This window comes from Pomacea canaliculata, linkage group LG11 (assembly GCF_003073045.1).
Source record: "Pomacea canaliculata isolate SZHN2017 linkage group LG11, ASM307304v1, whole genome shotgun sequence".
NCBI classification, from domain to species: Eukaryota; Metazoa; Mollusca; class Gastropoda; order Architaenioglossa; family Ampullariidae; genus Pomacea; species Pomacea canaliculata.
Window position 1 is genome coordinate 19,914,996 of NC_037600.1, and position 21,133 is coordinate 19,936,128.

At 39.6% G+C, this 21,133-nt stretch overlaps 2 protein-coding genes and 1 long non-coding RNA gene across 4 annotated transcripts; all 3 read right to left on the reverse strand.

Annotated features, from left to right (window-relative positions):
* Positions 1-223: 223 nt before the first annotated feature.
* Positions 224-10,179, reverse strand: LOC112575834. Its single transcript, XM_025257891.1, has 10 exons — positions 9,867-10,179; positions 7,531-7,932; positions 5,957-6,172; positions 4,080-4,125; positions 3,629-3,649; positions 2,504-2,533; positions 1,899-1,928; positions 1,435-1,464; positions 942-968; positions 224-522 (listed from the first exon to the last, which is right to left on the reverse strand). The coding sequence occupies exons 1-9, from the start codon at positions 9,955-9,957 to the stop codon at positions 959-961; spliced, it is 876 nt and encodes a 291-aa protein (XP_025113676.1). The 5' UTR covers positions 9,958-10,179; the 3' UTR covers positions 224-522; positions 942-958.
* Positions 10,180-11,537: 1,358 nt separating this feature from the next.
* On the reverse strand, positions 11,538-15,425 carry LOC112575833. The gene is made up of 3 exons (XM_025257890.1): positions 15,020-15,425; positions 14,236-14,591; positions 11,538-12,792 (listed from the first exon to the last, which is right to left on the reverse strand). Exons 1-3 carry the CDS (start codon positions 15,286-15,288, stop codon positions 12,443-12,445), a joined length of 975 nt encoding a protein of 324 aa, XP_025113675.1. The 5' UTR covers positions 15,289-15,425; the 3' UTR covers positions 11,538-12,442.
* A 15-nt stretch (positions 15,426-15,440) lies between these two features.
* On the reverse strand, positions 15,441-20,696 carry LOC112575837. 2 transcript variants are annotated; one of them, XR_003101692.1, is made up of 5 exons: positions 20,196-20,696; positions 18,833-19,632; positions 17,078-17,869; positions 15,777-15,982; positions 15,441-15,502 (listed from the first exon to the last, which is right to left on the reverse strand). It is a non-coding gene; the product is annotated as an uncharacterized LOC112575837 (long non-coding RNA). The 2 variants fall into 2 exon arrangements; XR_003101691.1 differs by having other exon boundaries at positions 17,078-17,874.
* Between the last annotated feature and the right edge of the window lie 437 nt (positions 20,697-21,133).

Sequence of the window (21,133 nt, forward strand, 5' to 3'; positions counted from 1 at the left end):
GTTTATATTTGTTTGCTAAGGTAAAGGATATATCTATAACTAATATAATTTTCTATTTTTTATACTTTTCTTGATAACAGACGAAACAAATTCGTCGGAGAATGTTAAAACGTAAAAGAAAAGAAATTGTCTAAAAATAATCACAAATTAATATTTAATTGATCGCAGTAAATTTTTTTTTTGTTTTTTTTTGTTTGTTGTTTTTTGTTTTTTGGGCTTTTTTTCATTTTGGATACTTTTGATGCTACTGATGATTAAAAGTTACAAAAAACTCAGTATCTATATTTTAAACATACTCCTTCGATCTCTACACACTAGATTTCGTTGCTTTCTGTGCTATCATCATTGCCACATGCCGGTAAGTCATAATAAATTTATGTAAAATCAAATCAGTAATCATCAAAATTCAGTATTCTGTTCTCATGTGTTGAACGAGTTGCTCTCTATTTCTGGTCACTGCAGTTGTTGTGATGTTTTGTTGTAGTTCCGGTTCTTTACTCCCCCTCAGCTGCTTCTTCTTGACTGCAGGAAAGATAAAAAAAAAAAAAACAACAAACAAAACGGTTTCAAACAGTTTGTAACGTATAAATTATACACATTTGATTTGTTTCTTCAGAAGGATAATTAACGTAAAAAGCAATGTAGCACAATGTAAATCGAATGTGAAAACATTAACTGCCTTGATTAGACAATGTGTTTCTTCTGATCGCTGGATTTATTTACACTAGATGTATGCACATCATCCTCTGTCTGTGTATACACGTCTGTTTTGAATGTCTTTGATGTCTTTCCATCTGTCAGTCGAACGACATCACAAGCTGGTCAGGTATACGTTTGACGTTCAATCTCTTTATACATCCATCAGTCCCACCATCTGTCTGTTCTCAATTACATGTAGGTCTGCTTGTCATTTTTCCGTCTGGCTAGTAATTTCGACTTACGGTGATATTTCTGACTGTTATTCGGCCCTGCAACAGCAAATATAGATATTCACACCCACTTCCAAAACATTAAAGTTGTAATATTAAGTAGAATGTCTTAGCTTCTTTTGAAGGGACAAGCACAGTACAGTTCAGAACATTTTAAAAGGAATTTAAATTTGTCTACAACTACGATGATACGGCGAGGATAAGATACAAAGCATCTCTTTTTTTGTATTTCTGTTCACAACAGAAAGAAACTTTTTCTTTGTTAAAAGCTCTCATAAGTAATAGTAGATGCACATTTAAATAGGTACATACATTTTAGTCAACTACTCAGGCTCACCATCATTAGTGTCACGTGCTACGGATAGACATAAAACCGAATTTTGGTTTCACAATTGTCTAAATACCACCTTAACTGTGTATTAGTGTTAAAGAGAGCTTTAATGTCTGTTTTCAATTGCGTCTGTTTTTTTTCCATTTTCTCGTCTGACTAGTAATTTATACTCACATTCCTGATATTGTTGTAGGTTGCTCTGTCCTGCAACAACAAATATAAAAATGTACCCCTATATATAGGTACATATATTTAAGTCAACTACTCCAGTAATACTGTGAAAATACAATACCATTCCTTTTTATTTTATTTCTGTCTACAACAGAGATGGAAAATCTTTCTTTTGTTAAGCTATCATAACTAATAAACCACAAAGAGGGAACAACAAAGTCAACCACAGTCACCCACACAGCATCACTCAAAGTCACACCCAGCCACACAACCACTGTTGTCAGGCTCACCATCACTAGTGTCACGTGCTATGGATAGACATAAAAACCGAATTTTGGTTTCACAATGGTCTAAATATCACCTTAACTGTGTATTAGTGTTAAAGAAAGAGTTTATGTCTGGTTTCAATTGCGTCTGGTTTTTTTTTTTGTTTTCATTTTCTCGTCCGAATAGTAATGTCCACTTACAATTCTGTTGTTGCTGTAGTTGTCTCTGTCCTGCAACAACAAATAAAAATAATTACGCCTACTTCCAAACTATTAAACTTGTAATAGTAAGTGGAATTGCTTAGCTTCTTATGAAGAAAGAAGCCCTGTAGAAGCACCTTTTATTAGGTACATAAACTGAAGTCTACAACTCCGATAATACTGTGAGAATACAACAGAACGCATCTGTACTTTTGTTTAAAATATCTGTATACAACAACGTCAACCACAGTCACTCACACAACAACACTCACACAGTCACAACCACACAGCCACCGTTGTAAGGCTCAGCATCATCAGTGTCACGTGATACGGACAGACATCGCAACTGATAAGAAGGACTTGGGGAAAGATTTCTTCGGGCAAAGGGTAGCACTTGGAAATATAGGGTCTGTGATATGTGAAGATTCTACGAGTGTACCTCAGTTGTGCAGGACCTAACATTTATAAACCCAGAGTTTTGTTTCACAATTGTCTGACTATCATTAAAACCGTGCATTTGTGTTAAAGGCAACTTCTTGTCTCTGTTGTCAATGACAAGTCCGTTTTCTTGTCGTTTTTTTGTCTAAGAAGTAATTCTCACTTACCATCCTGATGCGTCTGTCTGTAGCTCTGTCCTGTAACGACAAATATGAAAAAAGTTCAGCCTACTTCGAAAATATTAAAGTTGTATTAAAAGCTCTAATAAGAAATCAAATTTCCAGGGTTAAAATAGGAAAGAATTTGATTGAGAACTACTTTATCAAGGATTTTTAACAGGTTTTGGCAAGTTTGAAGCTGGGTGGTAATTGTTTAGCACGCTGATGTCAAGGGTAGAGTTTTTAACAGCGGTTTCACTAAAGCAGTTATGAAGGTAGTTGGGAAGTTGCCAGAGGACAATACATCATTTACTATTTCGGAGAGGGCAGGGAGTAGGGTGCCGAGACACTCTACCAGTAATGGGGTGGGAGCTGGGTCCAGTGGATAAGCTGTGGATTTGGACTGGAGTGTGATGGTCCTAAGCTAACTTTCCGAGATCGGCTGAAATGAAGCGAAGGTACACTTTGGACTTTCCAGATCCTCGAAGTCGTTAGCGAGAGCTGAAGGGTGCACAGGCAGTTGATCAAGTATAGCCTGGATGTCAAGAATCTTGTGGACAAAAATCTCACTGAAGGCCTTTGGTACTAAAGCAAGTGCAATGACTGTGGGCAGTTGTGGTCTGTTTGTGCGGCTAACAGGTGGTTGCAGGTCCTAACCAGGCTCCTACTCGAGTAACAAGTACTGATGTCAGCACGAAGGAATTCAGTTTTGGCCAAATATACAAGGTGGATGACTTCACATTTGGCAACATTTAGCATCTGTTTATGGACAATCAACTCAAACCTTCACCACATCCTCTCAGCTCGTCATGGGCTGGGGTACCATGGCGCGTGTTTGTTGGAGCCACATTTTAGTCAATAATATCTGTCTTGTAAATTAAGGTCATTTTCAAAGCATTTTACCAGGAATGAGACGACATTTGTATAAAAATAATCTACTTCATTTTTAAGCAAAATCGTTAATGAATACGATAAAAAAGTGTTCCTTAAGATATTAGTAAAATACATTTCTCCAACACCGTCTGTCTCTTTGTCAGTCCCGTGTATTAGTACTACAGTACTTCTGTACTTTCATGATTGTTTGCATGTCTGTGGTTAGATGTTATAAACTGTTCAAGGTAAAAATTCACTTACTTTTCTGGAGCCTCTGAGTCACTGTAGAAGCAAAGGGTATAAATAAGGTAAAAGAAGTTTACAGTTATCAAAGTGATTTATAAAGTTTATTTAACGAGCGGAGCCAGGTTTAGTTTGTGTTTGTGGGGAAGAAATAATACAAAACACCTCCGGACTCGTCAGTGAGAAATTGTGTGCACTAGTTTCCCACAATACTTGTAAATTCAGCGTGTTTGATTATCTTTATCTCTCAATTTTGAAAGATTCCACACCTAAGGAATACGTTGTTGTTTATAACAAAAGTAATAATCTGTTAAAAGTCATTTATACATGTCCAAATCATTCTGTCTCTTTTTTCTCACTAATAAGCTATTACGAAGATATTTAGCGTTGGGCCTTGTTATGCTCTCTCCACCTCATGTCCAAATCATTAGTTTATTTCTGACAAAAAAATTATTAGGAAAATATTTACCTTTCGTTTGTACGACACTTTCTCCACGTCAGGCACGCCACTAATACTGCAAGAGACCAAAGTTTAAATGTAATTGATAAGCTCGGGACACTTTTGTGTCTCAGATTCAAAATTTCTTTTCCAGTTTTATCCTTAAGTGAGCTTAAATAGTAAAACCTTCATCATTATCATCCTACTCAGCAGAAGCAGCAACATGTCCTGTAATCCTCATTATCGTAGAGGGGGACACTCAGTACTCCGCCCTTTTGTCTGTGGAATGAGGGACAGGTCTGATTACTCTCTGCTATTGTCGGACTTTCGTTTGTCTTCTCTTTTTGTTATTTTCTTACCTACAGACAGCTATTTACAAAATATCTATGTAGATCCGTGCCTGCAGTATTGTCTTCGTAAAGCCTGGAGATATTTCGATGTGACTGAACCCACTTAGATAACATTTCTTCTCTCTGGTCATGGAGTCTTGAAAGGGCGAACACATTTACAATTATGATATTATTCTAGTTATAAGATCACCAATGACTTTCATTACACTTTGGGTTTAGTGGACAAAGGGCAGCACTACGTTTGTTGACCTGGGCGATGACATTTGCTGTCTGATAATAAGTGTCGTTGTAGTATGTCTTGACCTGCTGACATTCAACTGAAATCAGTAAAGTAGCTTGATACGCTCTCATCATTTTGATCATTGTATTTCTCCAATATTAACATGGCAATAGAGAATACTCAGTCCAGTCTGTACGTGATGTCAGTGAACACATTCAGTGGGTAAACAACTACCACACAGTCCTGCTATTTAGTAGAGCCCCCGCTCCTGCCCCCAGTCTATACTGATTGTTAGGGATATTTCAATCTCACAAACCTGTTCTACCCTACACAAACCGTCAACAGTGTTTAGCAATTGCTTGTCTTAAATATGCAATGTAGCCAGTTGTATGGGGGGCTGCTGTTGTTATTTATTTCAGGGTTATTGTCGTCAGAGAAACGGGAGAGACAACAACTATGGCAATATTATAATTCAAGCTTTCGATATACACTGATAAGGAAAAAAATGTAATCAATCAAAGCTAACAATTTTTTATCAAAGTTTCAGTGAGTAAAAACATAATAACAATGACTTCAGTATACTTTTATCTACTGATGACAAGCTTACTGTTTAAATAAACTGACAAAGTGTACACATTCCTGTTTATCTTTCTCTAAGAAGCAGATAAGCTTCACAGCAAAATTCAAAGTAAACCATTCTTTCATTATATTCTACCCATGAAAATCTAAGTACATAGAACATATATGTGATCACTTTGTTAAAAGCGATATGTACAGTGAATGACCAATCTTTCACGACTGATGTTTGATTGAGATGTGTATTTCCTACTGAAGTGGAGAGAACAAAGCCATGACACAAAACGTTACAAATAGTAAATGTCTATCATTGTTCATCCTAGTAATTTTTAACCCACAACTAATACATATAAAAACTAAATTCATAACTATAGGGTACAGTCTAGCTCACCAGACACTAGATTGCTAGGGTTGCACTTATAGACTGACACCATCTGTCATGCAAATGTGAAAGAAATATCTAATTTGGTAATCCAATAGCATCCTTGAGATTTTACCATTACAATTTCCAGCCCCGAGATCTTTCTGTTCTCTCCAACGACCTCGTACGTGCGTGTGTGTGAGTTCTATGGCATCCCGTCCACAGTTTTAAGAAAACCCAGACAAGAAGAACTTGGTGGCGGTGGATACACTTTCCTCAAGAGTTTTATATTAATTACTTACGTTCATTTAAACACACACACATAAATATTGCACAAACAGCACGTTGTTACATTCCCTCTGATGTTCCAGCGATATTAAACATACATGCTATTACTCACCAGTGACACCAGCAATGGCACAACCAATAAGGAATGCCATTAGTGGAAATTTTTTCCCTTTTTGCGGTGATGGTCGTTTTTTCGGTGGTCCTCGAGTTGATGGTCCTGGTGGTGCTTCAGTTGGTTGTGATGGTGGTCCTGGGGGTGCTTGAGTTGGTTGTGATGGTGGTACTGGTGGTTTTAGAGTTGGTTGTGGTTCCTTATTTTGTGGTGTCCCTTTAAAGATTGAGCTTTAATCAACTTCATTATATAATATTCTGTAGATTCACATTTCCGAGCTTAATGATTTCTGTCAATTTTTTTTTCTAAAAAAATATTGATATTTAAGTTTTAATAGAATTAACCATTCGGTAAACTTTTATTTTCTAGATATTAAGATATTCATTGTAAGCTTATTGTGTATTATTCTCTCCCCCTTTATTTGCAAAATCTTAATCTTTTACCTTTTTTATGCATGCAGCTACATTTTCTCTACAAATCTCTACCTTTTTTCCTACATTAACCATCAGACGTAGCTTATCATCATACTGAAGCTGTATATCTCGAATCTACCTCTATATAGCTCTTTATCCATCGCCTGTGTGAAGGTGACGTAGCTAAAGACAATTTAGTATTAAGCCCAGGACCTATGAATGAAAGAAAGAAACAGCAAAAGCCCAGGACCGTATAGATACGTCCGTGTCTATGATATCAAGAAGATACTTAGTTCCGTGTCTATGATGTCTCGTTCCGTGTCTATGATGTCTCGTTCCGTGTCTGTGATATCAAGCAGGGCTACATTTTTTTCCTCGAAACCAAGAACACGAGAAAACACTCAGGTCACCCATTTACAATTGTAAGATTTTTGTAAAGTATCTCAACTCGTCTCGTAAAGTATTAAACTTAAGTGTTCACATTTTCTTTTCTCCACAGCTCTCCATCCTTTACTAGATCACGTGACCGGCAAAGCGTGTAAAATGTAGGTGACCCAACTTACCACTGACCCAATGTTTCCCAAACAACAAGAAAGCTATCTACAGATATAAGGTTTCTGGTCCTGAAATGCATGCACACAGTAATATGAAGGAAAGAAACTTAATCATCAGTGAACATCAACCGCGCACAAGTCATAATAGGCAGAACGTAGGACGAGAGGACAGACTGCAATCAGTTGTGCAAGAAGTGGATCAAAGGCAACAAGTCCATAAACAATAAGAGCTGATGGCGGGGAGTAAATAGGTTTTGTCTGATTGCGTCTCATAGGATGGATACAAGAGGAGGAAGTTAAATGAAGTGGAATGTTTGAAGGTTTTTTTCCTACGACAGAAGATCTCTACATTTTCGTGAAATGCTCAACATCTTTCCAGCTGAAAAATATCGTTGATAATGTTTGTTTAACTTAATCAGGACAATGCGTAGTGTCGAGCTGTTGCTGCCATAGGACACGATGCACAGTGACAGTCGCTGACAGTAAACATCATGCTTAGTATCCGACATCGACTGACGACAGCAAAACAATGTAGTGATCTCTGACACAATGGGCAAGAGTGAAAACGCACACAGACACAAAAAATTAAATAGTAAAAGGAACTTACCAAACTTCAAAAGGCAGTTCTCGGTAACGAGCGCCCAATAGCGTACTCCCGTGCTAGTATTTTGGCAAGAAATGGAACAGCTTGCGTGTTTTTGTTCGAATCTTTCAGTTGCAATAAAATGGCAGTGATATTTCACTACGTTGTTGCTCACTTGTTCACAGCTGAAAACTCCATCTGCTGGTTCCTTTCCTTGGCAGCCCCATAACGTAGCCATAGAATCCATTTGGCATTTAGGCAGTAAGTCATTACTTATTTTAGCTTGAAGAAGACGGCCAGTTTTGGGAGGAGGTTGGCACGTGTATTGTAATATATCAAAGTTCACCTCACATGTTACAGCTCCTAATGTGTCTTTTACATAAAAACTCTGACATGAGACTTTAAATTCCTTGTTTTTCATTTGACCTGAAATAATAATACTAATAATAATAATCATCATCATCATCATCATCATCATAATCATCATCATCATTAATAACAAGTTTCTCTCATAGATTTCCAAATACAAAAGCTACAATGAGCAAACATAATGTGCTATGTATTTACTTGTTAGTAGGTATTAACACCTTCCTAACTAACGCTTGACCTAATGTCAAACACACGCGTCTTGTCAACATTGACCTGAAGAGCAATTAAAAATTCTAACATTAAAAAATATAATGCTGCATGAGTGTATTGAAGTGGCGGATTCTTTATTTGCTGTTTTATTGGTCATTCCAACGCTTTAAGAATCACGTGATTTTTAAATCAAAACATTATCTGCTACTTTTTCATGTTCAAGTTCAACATCATACAAATGGTATGTTAACTTACTATATTCACAGTAAACCTTAAACTCTACTGAATATTTAGGCTCAATCTCACAAATGAGGCCAAGGTTTTTTGAAATTAATGTATTCTTTGCCCGAATCTTCCCATTCATTTGAAATTGCATACTTTAGGGGCACGTGACATACCAAAGAAAAAGGAATACCTAGGCAAACAATGGATTTATGGATTTCAAAGAGACCTCAATCAATCTATGGCCCGCTGGATCTGTGATTGAACCCAAAACTAACTGTTACAAAAACATACAGAAAACAGAAAACTCACGAAAAGCATCTACATAACTGAGTTGTTTTGAGGACGCTGCTTTCTGAAGCAGCATTATCACGCTTGATAATGTTTGCTTTCAAAACTTTATTTTTAATGATGCATGTTGTTTCATCGAGTTACTGAAGTGTCATGTTGATTGTGTAAGAGCTTGGTAGGTGTACATGGTGATGGCGCCATTGTTGTCATGTTTGTAATGACAAGGGGGACCACTGTAGTCGTAAGGAAGACCTCGATGGCTGCGGTAAATGGCGAAGACGATTCCTAGGGTGAAGAGTAGAGAACTCAGGAAAGTAGGAACTGAGTCAGGTAAAAAGTGGACTTACATTAAATGCTATGGTACTGATTTCTTAATGTCGTAAACGATTTGAATGCTTTGTTGTAACGATGACAGTCATTTCTTGCGTTGTTAGACGTCAGCTTTATGACTTTTATCTTTGACGGTGTGAAAAGGAAAAATATTTTTTTATAATTTTTTTTCCTCAGACAAAGCTTATGTCACAGTTAGTTCCGAGTCTTTCGTGTTTTTTCACAGATCCACCGGACTAGTAAATCAACACTAAGGAGCTCGCAATTAATCTAATAACTATAACGTGACGTTGGGATGACTTGGATGTCACCAAGCGTATTGTAACGTTCACAAGAAAAGGCAGTGATCTATCTGTGGCTAAAAGACTTCTGGTAATGGCTTGAAACTTCGGATTGGGAATGTTCAAGTCCAACATTTGAATCTCGAAGTATAACGGACGTAACGGCTGCATGTCCAGCATTGCACGACTCAAATCAAAATGTTTAAATTGTTTGCGGTTCTCCGCTGTGTCCCGGGATGTGTTAAGAGGAGCAGACTAACGTTTTTCTGTTTATATTTGAGGTCTGGTGTCGTGAATAAGCTTGGAAGGCTAAAAAATACATTTAGTGATGTTGTGATACAGGAAACTAAACAATATATTATATCTTCAGTAACACAGTAAGTAAAAATATTAAATTGTCTTTAGTAACAAAATCTTGTAAATTAGGAAAACCTGATAATTTGAGATCAAAACCGTTAGATGTAGATCTAAAACCAAAACGAGTCACACGTAATAATCATAGTATTAATATTATAGAAAAGAAGTTCAAAGTTATGATTCAAACCACACTGTAATAAAAGAAATGTCAACATGAGTAGCAATACGCCTACAGTTGTACAACTTCTGTATACATAATAATTACACCAAGTCAGACCATGCAAAGTGTTGTGACCATACCAGAGCAGCAAGCGAGCAGACCAAGGAATATCAAGCAGCTGACCAGCGCAAGTTTGAAAGATGAGGGGCTGGATGTTGCTGTAGCTTCCATCTCAGTGACTTGCTTACATGCTAAAATGAATTCGGATTCGAATCTTCTATTTGAGAGGTTAAATTTCACAGACTTGTCTGTTGTCGATCTTTTCTGTTATCACAGCGGAAGTGTAGTGACCGCTCGTACTTGCAGTAGATCCCACATTTTCGTAGAAAATCAAAATCTAAAAGGGAGAACAATGTTACGATTACTGTTTAAATATAAAGTTATTGTCAGTGAGGTGCAAATGTACAGTATTTAAATTCATTGTACGCCTTGATGACTCAGATATTCTCCCAAAAGCGACAACTAACGGATGTGAACTTTGCCCTATGTCAGATCACTGCGCGATGCTATTTTTCTCACATAGATCTGAGAAACATGTCAAAAAATATTTTCACAGATCTCATCGTGTTGTAGTTAATTTAAATTAAATATTTGATTCCACTTTGACTGTGCCGATTATACTGTGTAGACCATTATGAGTTCTGACTGGAGTACTTTCTTCTGCACAGTAGCAAACACAATGGAGAGATCTATTTACAATGTGTGTATGTGTATGTGTGTGTGTGTTTCTTTCAACACACTTACCATTGACATTCAAGCTGTCTTCTCTCTGTTTCTAAGTGTCTCGCACACAAACCTGTGTCGAAGGCCAAGATGTTTCCTCTTCCTAAAACCACCTGGTTTGTTCTTGTTTTGTTTTGACTCTAATTATGTTAAAGGACAGTATTTACCGCTGTTTAATTTTCTTTTTCCTGTCTTCCATGGTGAGCAAATTAAGTGAGTAAAACGTACCTATTTTTATTTCTGAAATCGTGCAAAAATGATCAGAGATGCTTACTCACGTAAATATTACGTATCTAATACCAATATTCTGAAAATACGAAAATATAATTTTTGAACTGTTAATAAGACTTTTTTTAATCTCAAAGTGTTCACAAATTATAAAAGAGTATGATGAAATCATACAGTGAGAATTGTTTCTACAAATTTTAACCAAGCCATCTTGCTCAATGATAAAGAAGAGATCGCAATACTCACCAAGGAAAGCACAACAAAGTGAACGATTTTCTGTTTTTTTTAATATTATACTTGGAGAAACTTTAAATGTTTGTCGGTTGACATTTAATTTTCATTCCCACACCATATTTTAACAACAATAATATGCTGATTACTGTGGCATTTTGCAAAAAATGTTTACTTTTTAGGGAGTGGTCAAGTTGTCTTACGTGTGGTTGTCCATAAGTAATGGTCGAGTTGTCTTATTGAGTCGTAGCGGTCTGTTTACACTGTGCTGAATTCATATCATACAGTAATACAGAACAGGAATACAGTTGAGGTGCGTATGGGGAGTGTATCTGGTTAAGAAAGCACGAAGGAAACCTCTTTGTTACTCTTATGAAACTCCTATGACAGTCGTTTGAAATCCGAAAGAAAAATAACATGCTTATAATGTTAATAAACAGAGTTGATGTTTATCATTGCAAAAATAATGTTAATCCGAGTCTTGTGAGAAAAGGAGCACAGATGGTCTGACACCGAAAAAGCTGCAGCATTATCACGTTTTCATTCAATCAAATAAGCAAACAAGTTCCTCAAGTGTATTTTTTTATTTTGCTATTTCTATACCCAAAAGAACAGGGACACATATTTAATATCAAACCAGGTTTTATTGAGTGCATTCTGGCTGCCTTAAAACACAAGAATAACTTTTACTGTGACTAATATATTTATACCTCTGCAGATTCACGTTTGTTTTCGGTCTCTCTCTCTCTCCTCTCTTCTCTCTCCTCTCTTCTCTCCCTCTCTCCCTCTCTCCGTCTCTCCCTCTCTCCCTCTCTCTCTCTCTCTCTGTGTTTTCATAATCTCTTAATCGTCTTTAATGGGTATAAACAAATCTAAAAATGCTAAACACACAGCAACAAATTTACAACAAAAACAGAACAAAAATAGAATTTTTAAAAAGTCTCTGAAGTCATTTTACTAGGATAACATAATCACAGAGGTAGAAAATTATTAAACTTACCAAAAAACTAATGTACTTACCCAACAAACAACACAAAATGCAGGATAACATATACTCTTACACGGAACAGTGTGAACTTTGAGGGTCACTTGTAGTCATTGTGGGAACTCCTTCATGCCCGAGCTAAGGGAGACAACTGTTTGCCAGACTGAATGCTCAAGGGAGACAATCGCCCAAGTTAACGGTTTTTATAATATACTATCCTTGGCTTTAGCTGTAGATCGTTCATTTGTAGGCAAAGTGGGATCTCTTGCAACATCTGGCTCTCACTGTAGTGTCTGTAGTGTTTGGACTAAATTCAGTCAATCACAGGATGTAGCAACAGAGATGGTTGTCACAAGCGCAGGCAGTACTTGCCACAGAAATTATTGCTGTCACAGCTGTCACGGAAAGCCAAGGTAAAACCTCAGGTAGGATTTGTTGAACATAAGGACATATGTGTGGGTTGCTGGAGAGTAAGTAATATTCAGGCGACTAGTGTTCAGCGTAGAGAATCACAAGCTGCGAAGTACATCGAGACATGATGTGAAGTCTGGCATAGAGTTCGTAATCGACATGGTTCAAATATATAACGACTTTCCTCTCCAGACCACGGACGTGACGTCCATTCCCTACCCACACCACGTCACTGCGGGCCGTGGCCACGTCCTCCAAGTCACAAATCCTCATCACCCGAATCGGAATGCTTTCATTTCTCAGCCCTCTCACCATACCCGAGTTTTCACTTACATCCTCCATAGACAACACCATCACGTCTTTCCACTGCAGAGAAGGGGGTGTCTGGCTGATTGGAGTGGAGGGGGCCGTCGGAGATGTCAAAATCTCTGTTAACATTCAAATTTATTTCCCCATTAACTTTAATATAATAAATACCGTCAGTTGCATTGTTTTTCTTACAAAACAAAGAAACAAAAACAAAACTAAGAAAAAAAATTACAGACTGTGCCGCAACACAAAAGCAAATACAATTTAAATAAGTTTTCTTCCGTTGCCAAAGTCGCTGTGGAAACGGAATGCCGAGTGGTTAGAGCGCGGGTGTCCGAGCTGAGAACGCGCAGGTTCAATTCCCAGTTAGCACGGCAAGCTTTCCCCAGTGGACCCAGCTGGCGGGTAATGGGTACCTGACTCCCAAGAGGGTTGGTGAAGGTAAGGCAGTGAGGAAGAGAAGATGGTCACCGCCCTCACGTAAAGCTGGCTCTGAGAAAAGTGAGTCTCTAACACCTCACCCCCTCAACGACCTGAAAAGGTTTGGCGATAATTTTCAGTTTCTATTGTTGCGGGGATGGAGAGGGACGGCTGGTGGTACAAAGAGTTATTTATTTTTACAGAGGGTGGAGGGTCCAGCGATTTCTGCTGGACCTGTTGTTTGGGGTTCAAACAAGGGCCAATACCGCGGTGTAATAGTAGGGGGTAATTTTCTAGAGCGTTCAGTGAATAGAGTATAAACAGGGTGAGTTTGAAATGTCATGGGGATTAATGAAGGTAGAGAGGGAGGAAAGCGATTATGGACGAGAGCCGGCAGAGGTGAATTAGAAATGACTGTGTGGTTTGTACTTATCTTTATGTAGCTGCTAACACAAGTAACCTACTGTGTGCAGCGACTTTTACTAACTTTGCTTTTTACTAACTGTGAACTGGTGTGTGGACATGAAATTCTTCAATGAAAAGTAACCTGCCGTGTGCTTTCAATCAAGCTACTGTACCTGGAGCAACTTTGTGGTTATCCGCTAACTCTTATCTGTTGTGTAGATTTTAGCTTTTACTCACTTGCGGGGTAAAGCTGTGTGGATCGGATTCCAATGGGTACCAAATTCCTGTGTTATTCTTAATTTTCTTTACAACGAATTCAAGACTTATGTGAGGACCTGGTTGCTAACTGAAAGAGAATATTTTTCTTTTAAATCTAGATATCAATATGTAATGCATTTGTCAAAACTCAGGTGCTCACGTGCTTATATTTTTAATTTCTGCTACTTAGGCGGCCGTGACCCCTAGGGCTTTATGTAGTGTATGTGTGTGATAATATTCGTACTGGCCCGAGAAATTATGTCTTTGTTTGGACAGCCTAAAGGCAATTGTTTGTGATTTGTAGTAAGAGCGAACAAGGGACTGTGTGTTTGTATGTGTGCGCACGCGCGATACCATCAGACTGCCTAACACAGACACACGAAGTTTGAACGCTGTGTTAATCTCGTGGTAACTTCTTACCTATTACTTATCATATAAATCCCTTGGCAAATATCTTTACAGGTGATGTTCACACCTACCCGAAACACCAACCCCCAGACTATGCAGGAGGCTGGCCACTTCATGACCACACGTGACACAGTCCACTGGACAGTCCCTTTCGTGACCCTCTCCTCGGTGATACAGTCGCACGATAGGCGGGCCGTCGGTATGGTCGGGCACACCCCGCTGATCGTAGGGCTCCACCAAACGGTCAACTGTCATTATCTCGTTCTGCTCAACCTCCCTGGTGACTGCCGGTGGGGAACGGAGGGGTCTGGTTAAACACTTCACTTGCCAGCCCGAGGAGGCATGTCGATGGTAGCAACTTGCAGCCCAAAAGTAAAGACAAGGAATCTCCTTAAGCAGCTTGTCACAGAAAGTCTTGAAGTGTGACCTGTTACAGAAAATGAAAACAAGCATTTTTCATCCCTTGTGTGTGTATGATACGGTTTGATATCAGTACAGTACAAAGTATTCTATGATAAAGATTTCAAAAGAAGGATGCACTTTTCTAATCATCTCAGAAATAAAGAAACTGCGTCTGTGCTTATGTAGGTGTCATGTCATTAAAAAAGAACCATTGTGGATGAGTACTGTTCAATGAACACGACCTGCACTCAGGTAAGGAAAAGGTAAAGGGTCTCATGGCTTGCCGTCGTAATTAAAGAGATGTTTGATCTTCGCCAGCTTTTGTGAGGAAGGTGCCCAGCAGCAGGGTCCCCACTCACAGGTGAGCTGAATGGTACGACCAGTAGGCTTTCTTCTCCTTAGACCCCCAACTACCTCTACATCAAAAAGTACATCGCACATTATGCAACTTACTCAAAATCAGGACCCACTTCATCAGCGATGACGTACAATGACCCATCCTTCGCCAGGTGCGACAAATCCTCCACAGCCCTCTTTATGTCTTCATCGTCGTCAAAACTATACTGCAGGAGGTTCGGGACACCAACAGAAGTTACTTGTGTCCGTTGCTTGGTAACAGTCTGCTGCAACACGTGGAACAGCATACTGCTCGCTGCACGGCTCCAGCTTCCAGTACTTAAAATTTGCACGTCGTGACCACGCTGAAGCCATTCTGTACCCATCAGCTGCAATTCGACGGTTTTACCTGTACCGGGCGGTCCGGTGACAAAGAGTGTGGGAGGCGCCGTGTGTAGCAGGTGAACTTGCTCCGGGAAGAGTGTGATTACAGCAGTATAGCACTCTCCTGTCCACCACACGGCCTGACCCAGGGTCTTGACACTCACACGTGGAGGACATGTGCATGGCACAGTCACTGATGTCGCCGGACCGCAGAACCTGGTGTAAGATAATTTATCGCATATATTAATTTTATTGAACGATAGATAACCATAATCTATATCTCTATAATCTCCAGCCGCTATATCTTCTTCTGCGTCAAGTATTACAGTCTTAACTGCTATTTTGTTTGTAAAAAGTCTTAATTCTGATAAGCGAAACACTTTATTAATAAGGAGGGCATCGAGGCTGCCTGCTTTCATTTTGTTGTTTTCTTTTCACAAATTGTGAATTGTGAAAGTATGTTGACCGCTTACATCAGTCTGACACTCACCTCGCTACCAAAGTCTTGTACACGTCCCTCGTCATGGTACTGTCTACACCAACCCTCACAACACGTCGATGCCACCACTTTTTGAGCTTCTCTAGTAGCTTCTCACTAATTTCCCATGGAGTTTTGGGGTCCGACAACTGATCAGAGCAGAGACAAAGACTAGCGATGTCGGTGAAATTTGTTGTTTCCAGACACCGATACAGGTCCTGCAACAGAAAAACAAAATCTGTCGGGTTTTTTTTTGTCGGCTTCTTTTACCACGTAAGCAGTGCTGAAATTTCCCGAAACTAAATGACTCTCATAAGGGGATATGGATTTACTGTCAACTGTTACTGGTGAACTAGAATGTCATACAAACTGCGACGGTAAAGCAGAGGGTACAGGTCGATGAAGTCAACAGCTTTAACATCCACCGTTGACGGATGTTGGCGTCGGTCGTCAGCTGGAAGCTGTATAGGTCTTTGCAGTACTCAGTCCATCGGTTGAATACAGCATTGCTTCTTCTAAGAGGTGGCCATTGTTGTCTTCGATGACTGTGGCCCTGAAGACTTCTGCAACGTTTGGGTCTGGCAGCTTCTCCAAAATCAAAACGAATTCGGGGGTTGTTTGAGAGTCAGTTTGCTTCCAGCTTCAGCTTCTGATTCGCTACAACAAGGTTATGGTCGCTACCTAAGTCACCGCCTTGGTACATCCTTGTCTTGGCCTTGTTGATGCTGGATTTGAAGCGTCTCGGCAGCAGGATTTAGTCGATTTGATTATGCAGAAATTGATTATGGTAGTCCTTGATTTCTTGTACGAGGTGGACAGTGGTGGCTAAAGAGAGTCTCTGGTTCTGATAAAAGTCCAGGAGTCTGATGCCCCCGTCGTTGGTTTCGCGAAGGCGAAATTCGTTCTTCGTTCCTGCCCGTTACTGGTAGGGGTCTGAGCGTATTCGAAAGGGAGATAAGACAGAGTCCAGCAAATGTGAACTCATGCCAGCAGGCCCTGTCGCGCCCACCTGAGAAGATATCTCAACAAACAGTCGATTCTCCCTGACGATAGTCCCCCATCTTTTCTTCTGTTTGCGTCTGCAGCATTGTGTGCATGCTAATTCTAGCACAAAACAGTATACACAAACAACAAACAGTTTGCAATGAAATTTATTTTGATGGGTTGGTAAAAGCATTGGGGTTTCTTCTTTTAAAAACAACATAGATTGTCATTAATCAGTATGTCTATTCGATTACATTTTTATAACATTTTATAGAGATGATAAAAACTGGTCCCATCACACCAAACTAAATTGTCATTAAGATTCTTACCCGAGTCAGATTTATATCGGCAGAGATGGCGTGTTGAAGTTGATGAGCCGTGAGGTTGGGAAAGCGATGGTCTTAGTGATGCGCAGACCGGGGGCGATGTCGGACACCAGGTGAGACAACATGGCCTCCGCCTTGTCCAGTTGTGACACGGCGTCTCTCAGCTTTCTTCTCGTGATGCTGGCTATTTGTTCTTGTGTCATATGCAACTCGCTGGTGTTGTCACCGAAGGACTTGACCTCACAGACGAGTAAACCATAATATGCGTGAACAAGAAGCACATCAAAGTCTCCCTGCTTCCAGTTATGTGGGAGGCCAGGAGGTAGATTCGCAGGGATTGGGAGCTGGGCAACAGCGGCAGCGTAACAAGTTTCACCTAGGTACTGTCCGAACTGAAGCTGACTTATTACAACTACGACTTCCTTAGTATGATTAAACAAATGTTTTAGGCAGAACAAAACCCGCTGCATAGCTGCATCATCTCTCATGTCACTATTCTGAACAAAAGGTGGCTGAGGGGCATGAGACTGAATCTTTGCTGGCAGGGTTAAACTTGCACTTTGTTGGTTTTCGCCTTCCGTCTGTGTGGTAATGTTTTCGAAGATCCCAATTTCCCTAAAAGTCGCATTAAAGTACCACCCTGCGCAGATGATGGTTGAAAGATCAGAACATCCTGAGCAGCAGCTGACTGTCTAGTCATGGCACGCGGTTGAAGTAGACAGGAGGCAGGAAGTAGGCGCGTGAGTCGAGATCAGGGAACGCGGCCTCAACCCACTGGAGCCAGAAGTTTTCAACCTGTGCTGAAATGACTTTTTGTGACAGTGTCGCTGACATAAGTAAACATCCTATTGAAAACGTCTGCCTAGTCAATTTACATCTGAAACCTCCAACATAAATATTGCAAGGAATGTACGATATCGTCTGTCTAACCTCTTCGATTTATGTACTTTTTCTTTACCAATATAGATATATAAAACTTGATTACAATAATAAAAAGATTTAATGGTTTCAATATACACGACTACATTCAATGATCTTTCATCTTAATTTTGTAATAATGACAAAAGACTACCCGAGTCATTACCCTGGGTAGGTACGTGGATTAGACTGACTTCAGAAACATTCCCTCTTCCGCCTCCACACTAACCCTGGAATATCTACGGTTCTCTTCATACGTACTTCTTCTAAAAAATAAATTTGGGTAAAATACATTTTTGAAATAAGAACTGCCTATTTTATTAATTTTAGTACTTTAAGTAACTACAAACAGAACTTTAGAGCTCCTTGAATGCGACTGGTATGAATTCGCAAAACGGAATTTTAGGCCTGCTAAGTATTTGGCGTAACTTCTATTAGCCAGACACTATTTCAATACTGGCAGAGATAAGTAGTTATTTAAATAAGAGAGATATTCCGTGTAGAGTAAATTTAAAAATTGTCTATTCTTAGATAGTGGATTGTTGAATCAAAGCAGACAGATAAATGCGATTCGTCTCATGATCTTCTTGTCTGGAGGGGACATTATATAATTGTATTGTTGTTGCTACTTTGGTAACAACTTCCCTCTTGACGAAGTGGAACTGAACAAGAAAAGACGTAGGAGTATGAGAATATCAAGTCAAGTTTACTAACCTGAACTGTTTATGTACAGTGACTGCTTGTGAGACAAACATGAACAACAGATTATTACTTGTTCGTAGTCAAAAGTGCTACGAGTGTAAGGCCTGTGATGTTATCACACCTTTGCAAGTTCCTTACCTGTTGTAAAGCAGATGGCAGTTGAGCAGACACGTTTGGAAGTAGACTTACTTCAGCAGACGACTGCTGTTCCGACGAGGATGAGAGTGAGCTCCACTCATCAGAGTGTGGTAGACAAAACTTGGGGTTTAGTGATCCATCCTCAACAGGCGTTGGTTGATGTAGCTCGGGTGTTTTCGGATTCAAATTAACATAAAACGGTTTCTTAAACATGGGCTTCAATGATTCATCCTCAGCAGACGCTGGTCGATCTAGCATGGGATTTTCTGGATTTAAGTTAACACACAAGAGGTTTTCAAACAATGGTGTCAATGACACATCCTCAGTTGACGACGGTCGGCTGAACACTGATTGCAGCTGCCAGTCATGGCTAGAAAAGACTGACATAAACATATCGGCAAGAGGTGTCGGCTGCAAAGAAGACAACCCTCGTCGGTATTTAGAGGCTGGCGACGTGTACTTGACAGATTCCCTTCATCAAAAGTTGGCAGCATACTCTCCTGGACTATTGTGGGCTGACCAGATATCGATGACAGCAAATTATCTTCGACGGTCGGCGGTAGGGACCTGTTCTCAACACACGGAGGATGCCTAGAAAGTGTTTTCTCTTCTGAAGAAGAAAACGGATAAGACATTGTTGACAGGGTTTTCGCGTAGTAGGGTAGGGATGTGATGAGCAGAGTTCAGCAGATGTATGTCTTCCAGAAACTGTGTTATCAGAGGAAGATATCGGTCTTTGGTGACACGGCCCGAATCCGGGTTTTGACACAGGCAGGGAGGAGAGGCGCTCGGAACAGCCCCTGTTGTAGAGAGACCTCGTGATTTAGTATAATTAATTCATTCAGCACTGAATAAACACTTTACCATTTATTAAATCAAAAAGCACAAAATGTCCAGTGGCTTCATGGATTAAAAGCTAATGATACTTCGTCACTCAAATATCCTTTCGCCATGCTCTCTCTTTACGCACCACTCGTGAGAAAAACCTGGCGGAAGGAGCGAGTTTCGACCCTGCACCCAATCGCTCAGCGCCTTTCTTTTCGTTACCAACGAAAGTCCAGTATCGAATTCTACTATTGGATAGCATCGAGATCAGCGACTTGTTTACGCCTAAACTTGTTGCAGAAAAATCTTTTGATTCATCAATATTTGAAGAGACTGAAAATACAGACTCCGGGCTGTTCGGGGAGGTAGAATACGATAGGATTCGGACAGGTACCGAAACAGAGATTGAATTTCGTCATTTTTCTGTGAAAATCGGGACGGATCGCCATGGGGTACCTCAATTAAAATGTATTTAAAGACTGTATTTTAACACAGCAGTGTATTTTACTAATATCTGGAAAACGAAAAACGTGCTTACCATGTCAAAGCGAAGGATCCAGGTGATCGAAATTTAAGAGATTCCTTCACATTTGTCAGAAAGAACAGAAGATGAACAAGTCGTATATAACACAGTCGCCCTCCTGATGGGTCTTCAGTAACCTCATCACTTTATCATCAAATGACAGAAGCTTGCATGGTGTGGCCACCTTGCATGACACGTTGTCAAATACGTGGGAAGATCATCAAAAAGCAAATTGTCATACTTTAAAGGCTCTCTCTGGCAACTGTCCGGTGTCCAACATGCAACTTTCTTGATATTTTTCTCAAGTATGTTCGAGCTTAAGTTGTCAGAGGTTGTTATACAGCGAGGGAGGGGAGTAGGCATCGCCTTCATGTTCACTTGGTGCCGAGAAAAGTGAGGTCTCACACATCTCTATCTTAAATCCTCCATGCATGCTGAGAACTTTCGTCGATTAACGTTTTCGTATGTTACGTTTCTATTATTATTATTTCTCTCTCCTTGCCTTTTCCTTTCTTGCCCTCTATCATTATGCACCGGATGAGTCTTCGACCTAGAGTTCCCGTTTGTGTGTTTTTAAACCTAGTATGAATTTTGCCAATATGACTAAAGTAAACGTAGACACAAGTGGCGATAAAAATAGCAGACGACAATGAAGACATTTATGTCATAACATTTGACCTTTGATCTGGATGAACCTAGTGTCATGTGGCTCTTCGTACCAAATGTTTCTCTTATTCTGTATTGTAGTGTGTGTGTGAATGTGACAGCACATAGTTTCCAGTTTCTGTCAATTATTATAACAAGGAGAAACGATGTGAGCATGAGATTTTCTTTCTTCTGATCTCTTCCACACCGGTGTGACACTCTCGCAAACAGAAAACGGAAAATTTGACTCTTTATCTTGAGATTAGTCATCATGTTGTGCGAATGCCACTGTAGATAATTATCTTATG